Source organism: Arachis duranensis, chromosome 8 (genome assembly GCF_000817695.3).
Source record: "Arachis duranensis cultivar V14167 chromosome 8, aradu.V14167.gnm2.J7QH, whole genome shotgun sequence".
Lineage (NCBI taxonomy): Eukaryota > Viridiplantae > Streptophyta > Magnoliopsida > Fabales > Fabaceae > Arachis > Arachis duranensis.
In genome coordinates, this window is record NC_029779.3 from 34,721,392 (window position 1) to 34,730,509 (window position 9,118).

At 31.7% G+C, this 9,118-nt stretch overlaps 2 protein-coding genes across 2 annotated transcripts; both read left to right on the forward strand.

Annotated features, from left to right (window-relative positions):
* Positions 1–1,279: 1,279 nt before the first annotated feature.
* LOC107462293 (protein C2-DOMAIN ABA-RELATED 7-like) lies at positions 1,280–2,559 on the forward strand. Its single transcript, XM_016080871.3, has 3 exons — positions 1,280–1,393; positions 2,019–2,114; positions 2,245–2,559. Exons 1-3 carry the CDS (start codon positions 1,280–1,282, stop codon positions 2,557–2,559), a joined length of 525 nt encoding a protein of 174 aa, XP_015936357.1.
* A 3,480-nt stretch (positions 2,560–6,039) lies between these two features.
* Positions 6,040–6,904, forward strand: LOC107462349 (protein NDR1). The gene has a single exon (XM_016080920.3). The coding sequence runs from the start codon at positions 6,181–6,183 to the stop codon at positions 6,823–6,825; it is 645 nt and encodes a 214-aa protein (XP_015936406.1). The 5' UTR covers positions 6,040–6,180; the 3' UTR covers positions 6,826–6,904.
* Positions 6,905–9,118: the final 2,214 nt, after the last annotated feature.

The following is a 9,118-nucleotide window of genomic DNA, read 5'->3' on the forward strand; positions in this document are numbered from 1 at the left end:
TGATAAAATCTAGCAGATTCGAGAAATAACCAAAATCAATAAAATTTTTGTTAATTAAGCTTTTTTGAAATTCAATTTTTCATTAATTTTTTTATGCTCACCACACCATATTAAAATGCTGAAAAGTTTAGAGAGAATATTTTAAAAGAATTTCTTACAAATAGAAAGACAAAATTTCTCTTCGGCTGAAAAATAAATCTCATTAAATTGAACTAACTAACTATTATAATTAACAACAACTACTATAAAATAGTATACCTTCTAACTACTTGACACTACTAACACTGCATAATAGAATTATAACAAACTCTGCCATATCAGCACAACTAGCACAACTAACTTATTTATAAGTTATAACTAACTCCTTTACTGCATAACTGACTTGGCTACTAAATACTATTGACATCCACACTTTCTCATATAACAATCTATTTCTAATCCGATTGATAATATGTCTACTTTGTCAAACAAAATTTGCTATATATCTTTTTATTTCCGGAAGACTACTCTGTCTAAAAGTAAATATTTTTGTTACCAAAAAATTGTGATTTACTTAAGACAAAGGTCATTTTCGCCCTACACACTTGGGGTAAATATTAATATTTGTCCCTAACTTATTTTAGCTTATTGTTATCTCAAGCATCTTAAAAATGATTCGATGTTATTTTACCGGCAACTCAAGCAAAAATAACTAATAAAAATGGTAATATATAATAAATGTTACATGCAGCAAACTGCAAGAACAATATCCTGCAAGTTCAACCTAGTACAGTAGAGCTCCTCCAACAACGAACAAATACAGAATGTGCTAATTTTATCCTTTAATTAAAACGGACAATGGTTTTTGTTATAATCTTGATCGTAAGTTTTTAAAATACTTAAAAACTGTAACGAAATTGAAGGAATTTATTTTGTTTTTAAATTTGAGGGCATTTTTGAACACAAAGAAAATCAACTAATTAAGGCCACGTCACATAGGGGAAAAGTTTGGTGTGGCACGCATGATAAGAAAAAAACAAATATCTAAAATAGATTAGTGTAGATTAGTTTAAGTTCTGTTAGTGTTCACATCTTTATATTATTTTCTTTTGCTGAACTGATTTTGTTAAACAAATCATTGTAACCTTGCAACTTATTGTTGAGTAGTTTAATGTTAAAGAATTAGACATACATATTTATATACCAAACTAAGTTTTTCAATATGTAACAAGAATATCTCACCATCATCATCGATAGTATCCTGTGGTGATTTTCAGAGGCGACAACAAACTGTACTATGATGGCCCAAATCTATGGTGTTCTCAAACTTAGGATTCAGAGAGGCATTAATCTCGCAATTCGCGATTTGCGTTCTAGTGATCCTTATGTTGTTGTCAGCATGGGTACTCATCAGGTTAGAATCTTATTATTGTTGTTATTGTTAGTTCCTTGAGAGTTCTGCGAAGATATCTTCATATATGTTAATAGAGGAAGTATAGGAAGCCAATGGAGTATTTATACAATATGTACAATGAGGGTATAGTGATGGTTATTCTGGATAGTATGAGTGTATTGTGTTTGAGAAATTAGTAGTATTTTATTCTAGATGTTCATTTTTTAACTCGCCAAATAAATATCCCATTGTATACATTGTATAAATACTCCATTGGCTCTCTAGCGAGATTCAATTAATATAATAGTTAAGATGGAAATTCCTAAGCAATTTAATTAAATATATTAAATTATTCAATAATTTTTAGTTATTATTTTTTACATAAAATTATCTTTATATAAATAAATTTATATTTTGAGTTGTTTAATTTATTTTTTTGAAATATTTTTTTCTTAATTTTCTCTATCATGTTTGGTATGCGAGTTGGAGTTAAAATGTGTAGAATAATTTTGTTAAACAAGAATTATTGTTTGTAATATTTTTTTTTTTTGAAATCCTTTTTTTCCCTTTCTCATTAGACATATGTGCTTATTATTATTAGCAAATTAAAATTATTCTTTAATTTGATATTTGATTTGGTGTGCAGAAACTGAAAACTAGGATCATGCATAAAGATCTCAATCCTGAGTGGAATGAAGAATTGACCCTTATGGTTGACGATATTAAAACTCCAATACATCTGGTATGTATTAGTCAAGTATGTAGATTGTTTAGTAGACTTATTTACTATGTCACAATAATAATTATAATTATTATATTAGATATAAAACTAATCATATACATCTGTCTAATAGTTTAAATTTTTTCTGCAGAAAGTTTTCGACAAAGACATGTTCTCAGCAGATGATGAAATGGGTGAAGCAGTTATAGATATAAGGTCATATGTTAAGTGCTGGAACAAAGGATTGGAAAAACTCCCAGATGGTTGTGTAGTGAAAAGAATTCAGCCAAATGAAAATAACTATCTTGCAGAAGAGAGTCCCTGTATTTGGCACAATGGGACTATAATCCAACGTATGCTCTTAAAATTGAGAAATGTTGAGTGTGGTGAATTACTCTGTGAACTTGAATGGGTTAGTGTACTAGGTTCTATGGGCTTATTAGAGCTACAACAATTACATGCTTAAGTATTATATAATTGCCCCTTCCTAGCTATATAATAGTGTGTATATACACGTTCAGAAATAATAGTATTATGTGTATATTTAGTGCTTGTTTAGATATTATTAAATTGATAATATTTTCTAGTATATTTAGTAAATTTTCAATAATAAAAAAAATATTAAAAAATTTAAGAAAACTTTTTAAAAAAAATGATAATTTATATTTTTTTAAATTAGAAATTTTTTTTACGTAATAAATAAATAAAAAATATATAACTTAAAAAAGATTTAAAAATTTATCCAAACAAGTGCTTAATTTTTTCGATAATTAGATTGTGTATATATAAAAAACACATCCAACTCTCCATTAGCCTATTGCAGAAAGTAGTCCTTTAGCACGTAATAATCTTTTCTTGTTTTTTCATCATACCTTAAGTTAACTCGCGCGTATGACTTTATATATAAAGAAATCACTCGTAGCTAAATTAGCAAAAAATTTGAAATTTTGACCCTCTAAATTTTGAATTTTATTTTAGAAAATAAAGTGTGATTTTTTACCATTTATTTTATAGGTAAGACTAAAAAAAATATAAAAAAAAATCAATAATAAAATATCATACTTTATCCTCTAAAATAAAAATCTAAAATTTAAAGGATCCAAATTCAAAAACTTGATATAAATCCACATGTGTGTTTTGATAATATAAAGCTTAATAAACTCTTGTTCCTCAATGCAAATACCCATTGAGTAGTGTCATCTCATATATATGCATCCTTATCACCATCACATAGAACTCCTGTCCATTGCATTATCCACAGTAGAAGAACCAAAATCATATCAAGAAGCCATTGTGCATTTTTATTGGCAACAAGCCATTAATGCAGAATTAAAAGCTCTAAAGAAGAACAACACTTAGTTCCTTACTACTCTATCAAAAAGCAAACATGCAATCGGCTGTAAGTGAATCTTTAAGACAAAACTCAATATTGATTGGAGTGTGGAAAGGCACAAAACACGCCTTATTGCCAAGGGATTCACTCAAATTTCTGGGCACGATTACTTCGATACCATCATCCCTGTTGTCAAGATGAATACACTAAAAATTCTTCTTACTGTGGCAGCATCGAGGTCCTGGATTGTTCACCAACTTTATATGAATACAACATTTTCTCATGGAAATCTCCTTGAAGTCATTGATTCTAGCTTGGTATGCAAACTCACAAGATTTCTATACGGATTAAAGCAGGCTAGTTGACATTGGCACACAAAACTTGCATCAACCCTCATCAATTTTGTCTATCACCAATTAAAGCATGATGATGATTGCCTCTTCACTAAAGACACCTCTGACTCCTTCACTTCTATTCTTGTTTATGTGGACGATCTTGTCCTGACAGGTAATTACATGAAAGAGATTTAAACAGTAAAGGATCATCTCCACCACCTTTTCCAAATCAAAGATATTGGTAAGCTAAAATACTTTCTAAGAATCGAATTTGCTAGAAGCAAAGAGGGTATCACCATGAATCAATGCAAGTATTGTTTTGAATTACTAGAAGACTATGGCATGTTGGCAGCAAAGGATCCACTATCCCAATGAATTCTTCCATACAATTGTCAAAGGATACAAAAACAAAACTGGAGAGCAACACTGAGTACTGAAGATTGATCGAAAGACTACTTTACTTGGCTAACACAAGGCCAGAAATTGGCTATGTCCTAGGAAAATTAAGCAAATTCCTGGAGTGTCCTACTGATAAGCACTTTAAAACTGGATTAAGAGTCTTGAGATACTTAAAATTTGCCTCGTCACAAGGATTATTCTTCTCAACCGAGTCTGATCTTAAGGTCACAGCATATTCGGATAGTGATTGGGCAGCATGCCCTGATTCCAGACGATCAGTGATTGGATACTGTCTTTTGTGGGAATGAGTCTCATCATATGGAAGAGCAAGAAGCAGAATATGGTGGCAAGATCCTCAGCTGAGGCTGAGTATAGAGCTCTCGCAGCAGCCACCTGTGAAGCTTAATGGATTGCATTCATCATGGTTGAACTCAAGCTGCCACTTACAAAGCCAATTGTTATATATTGTGATAGCCAAGTAGCATTACACATTGCTGTCAATTTGGTGTTTCATAAAAGAACAAAGCACATTGAAGCAGATTGCCATATAGTTCGTGCTAAAGCAAAGGAGAATGTGACCAAGTTGCTACCCATTAGATCTGCAGAATAAGCCGCTGATATCCTGACCAAATCACTCAGTCCCAAACTGTTTGCATCTTGTCATCGCAAGTTTAGGCTCCCTGATATACATGCGCCTGACTTGACATCCATACCTTTTCTCACTTTACTGCATACATGTGTTAAATAGTATAGAAGTTTGTTGGTTTGTTTGTATTAATTATGTTAGCATATTTATCATTAGTCAGTTAGTTACTCTTTGAAACTATGTATAAATAAACCAACTTATACCAAAGGAAGTTAGTTCAATCACATTTTTCATTTTTGCATTTTTTCTCACACTGAGAATGGGAAAAAGCTTTCTCCAATTCATTCGAGTTCTTGAGTGTCTCCCCTAAAGCTCAAGCAACACTTTTCACACATCGATTCTTGGATTTTCAATTAACAAAACATGAGTTATCAAATGCAGGTTCAAGTAAATTAACCCATCAACAACAAAAAAAACTTCACAGTCAGGGATGAGATCCCAAAATAGCAAAATGGCAAAATTTTTTTATGGGACAAAAAATCTAGAATTTAGCTAAAATTTTAAAAACTAAGTAGAGATTTGTAACATAATCTCTTTTGATGTGTTGGACCACTTTTTTTGAATGAAATCTCTTCTTTTTTAAAAACATTAATTGATCATCAAATCGATAAAAATAAAAATTTAAAAGTGTAACTATTTTGTTTTAAATTTTGACCAATTTCCTATCAAATAATTTTTTATTTTGAATTAGACTAATTTAATAATTAATTTTCAATTAACTAGATCAAACCAATCAATTCAACCTAATTCTTAAAAGTTAAAACCATAGATTTAGCTAAAAAATAAAATTTTAAGAGAGTTCTATAGAATCTGCCTACTATAATTATATAATTTGGAGAGAATGGATGAGATATTGAGATGCATATTTATATATATGTAAAAAAAGACCACTTTATGTTTATCACCTCAATTATTTTTTATTTTAATAAGATGTTATTAATTTTAGCATGGTAAGTAATATAGCTTTTTCCCGGTTACATAAGGGGAAAAAGGGGGAATCTAGGAGCCATTTAAACTACAATTTATTGGCTCGTAAATATTAATTAAGTAGGGAGTGTTAATAAGACATAGAATATTTAAACAGAATGAACAAAAAGAAAGCAAAATTAAACAAAGTTGGTCAGAAATTATAAACTTTGAATAAAAAATTAAAAATAAAATATAATTTCGCAATTTCTTTTAAATTTGATTCTCGGTCCGTATATATTCTCTTTAAGGAAGCCGTTAACAAAAATAAAAATAAAAAGCTGCAGCAAATAAAGAAACCCCGCACGCACTCAACAGTCAAAACTCTATCTCTACATTTTTTCCTTCCCTCTCTTTCTCTCTCTCTCTAGACTCCCGGCGGTGTCACCACCACCCCCACCACGGCAGATGGCGGAGCAACACAGCTGCTGCTCATGCTGCTTCAGCTTCATAATAACCATGGGCCTCACCGCCCTCTTCTTCTGGCTCTCCCTCCGTGTTGACCAACCAAAATTCTATCTCGAGTCAATTTACGTTCCTGCCCTCAACAGATCCCTTCCGTCAACAACAAAAAACGACACCGTTTTATTCAAAATGAAGTTCACGAACCCTAACAAAGACAAAGGGATCAAATACGACGCCGTTCGGGTCAACATCTCCGTCTTCCTCTCCCAAAATACCACGCGCCTACTCTCCAACTCCACCGCCGTCGCTCCTTTCTACCAGGGCCGCCAGAAGAAGGCGCATAAGCCTAGCTCTGCCTCCTTCGTCGGAAACCTCACTCCGGCGGCGGGGATGGACGGGAAGGTGTATTTCCGGGTGGATTTTGCGACCGCGGTGAAGTACAAGATCTTGTTTTGGTACACGAAGCGACACGGTATGTGGGGAGGGGCAAATGTGGAAATTAACAATGGGGGTGTGAAGGTGTATCCAAAACCGGTGAGGCTTGGCAACGAGCCACCGAGGATCGTGAACGGCGCACCGGTCTTCCGTGGAGGCTATCGTGCGCTTCTTCCGCTATTCCTAGCCGCGTGGATAATGCGCACTCGTTGACTTGACTTGACTTGACTTGACTAGTCTGTATTTTTATTGGAGGAATTATTTTAATTAATTTAATTTAGTTATTTATTTATTTTTAAAAAAGCAGTGAGACTTAAAAGTTCACTGCCATTTTTTTCCCTCACCACTCATAACCACTCTATATGAGCCAACCTAAATGTGCGATGTGTATAATAGATTAAATTTTAGGCTAAATCTTTAGTTTATGAATAAAATGAACATCACCTATATTATCCAGAATAACCATCTGATAAACATCTCATATTAATAAAAAGCTAATTTTAGGTTCATCAAGGTTCGAATTCTTGACTTTCCGGAATTTGGAATTTTAATACCATATCCTGAAACCACTCATCCCAAAAGCGTAATCTGATAGGACAATGTAACACTAATAATTATATCTCTAATACTTTCTAAACTTTTATTGTACATATTGTACGCTTAGGTCATTGACTCCCTATACTTTCTCTTGTTTTATTCATTCATCATTGTGTCATGTAAACCCAAAAAATGGAACATTAATTATTTGCTTTAGCGGTTAGTATTAATTTCACTGCCATTAGTTCTGTTCCCAGTCTGCATTCATTGTCCACTATTACCTTATGTACTTGTATATTGCTATACATCAATGCGTGCAGTTTGACTAATCAATGACGGAGTGAAAATAGGAACTCTGGCATTAATCAATGGTGCTAAATCACAAGGAAGATTATTGGCCTCAGTTGTAAGATGATTTGATAATGGTGACTTTGGTGTTATTCTTATCAGTTTTGTTGATGGCAATGCCAAAGTCATTCGATGAGTAAGAGGTTCGATAGTATATTGTGTTTGTAGTATGATCACAATTTTGGTGATGCTGCTGCTGGATATTTCATTATTTTGGATGCAGTTACATTCATTATTAAATGTTGGAGTTCATCATTGACTGGCATTCAAGGAATTGTAGGCCGTGATGAATAAATAGAACTAAGTTTTTAATTAAAAAATAAAATTTTAATTAGTTAATATTAATAAATTTTTTATTGTAAATTTATTTTTTGAAAAATTTGGATCTTTTAAAAGAATTAGTGTCTAAAATTAGGATTACGAATTTTAAATCTTGGATATAAAATTGATAATTTAGGATAAAAAAATTTAAAAATTTGTTGATATTATTAAGTAAAAAAATAACTCTCTAATTAAATTCATTTCATTAAACATGTCTCTCTTTGATAAACCTTAATCATGAACAATCTACTCTTACAATGTTCATTAGTCACACTTTTTTCCCCTCAAACTATCCTTACCCTCTCTCCAAAAAAATTTTATTTGTTAAATACTTAGTTTTTAATCATTTTTATTTAACAAACTAGTTTTTAAATTTTTATTTCTCAGAAAATCGATATTTACTTAAATTTTTTTATACATAGATCAACTAATTTTAAAAAATATAGATTTTTTAAGGAGCTTTTATATATATTTTTTAAAATAATAATAATAATTGATATGACCGTTATAACTCGTCCTTAATGCTATAACTAGGCAGTATACGTTATAGATCAGTTATCAATAATGGGTATTAAAAGAAATATTGTAATACTGTAATATGCTATTACTCTCCATTAATGCGAATTATTGAGAGTATAACTGTCGATACTTCATCCCAAAATATAAAAGGGAGGTCAAAAGTTTATTTGACACATTGCATTCTGCAAAACTTATCACTCATTTACTTACTTGAGCGTTGGAGTGTCTTTTACATGTACCTACCCCCTTGTTCTCTCATCGTCGACGTACACCTCATCCTGACGGAAAGCTTACAAGTATTCACCAACGGACAAGCTATACACTGGTCAACCTCTACAAGAACAATTAGTGCTATACACTGGTCAACCTCTACAAGAACAATTAGTGCCATCTGTGGGGACTCAAAATAAAAACCCTTCTTTCTATAGGACCCAAAACTCTCATACCTGCTCATGGCTGACCTACTTCCTCTCATACCATCCGAGCTTCTTCGAATGGTAACGGAATTACAACAGGTTAATCAATACATGGCAGAAAAAAATTGAAATTGTGTAAGTGAAAGAGCAAAATTAATAAAAATAGCACAACAAGCAATAACTCGTATAAGGTATAATCAAATGATGAAAAGAACTACTTATTCATCCTTAGGAATAATCAAATAATCATATGTATAAGGTGCTTGTTACAAAAAGTGACAAGTTTTGATAAAAATCAAGTTAAGTCAACTCAAACAAATGCAAAGCATTAACAAGGAACAAATACCTTATTATGTGATTATATT

Excerpts from the sequence above, each read along its gene's own strand:
- LOC107462293 (XM_016080871.3), top strand. The coding sequence starts at position 1,280 with ATGGCCCAAATCTATGGTGTTCTCAAACTTAGGATTCAGAGAGGCATT. Across the intron at positions 1,394-2,018 it reads TCAGCATGGGTACTCATCAG|AAACTGAAAACTAGGATCAT; the intron begins GTTAGAATCTTA and ends TTTGGTGTGCAG. Across the intron at positions 2,115-2,244 it reads TTAAAACTCCAATACATCTG|AAAGTTTTCGACAAAGACAT; the intron begins GTATGTATTAGT and ends TTTTTTCTGCAG.
- LOC107462349 (XM_016080920.3), top strand. The coding sequence starts at position 6,181 with ATGGCGGAGCAACACAGCTGCTGCTCATGCTGCTTCAGCTTCATAATA.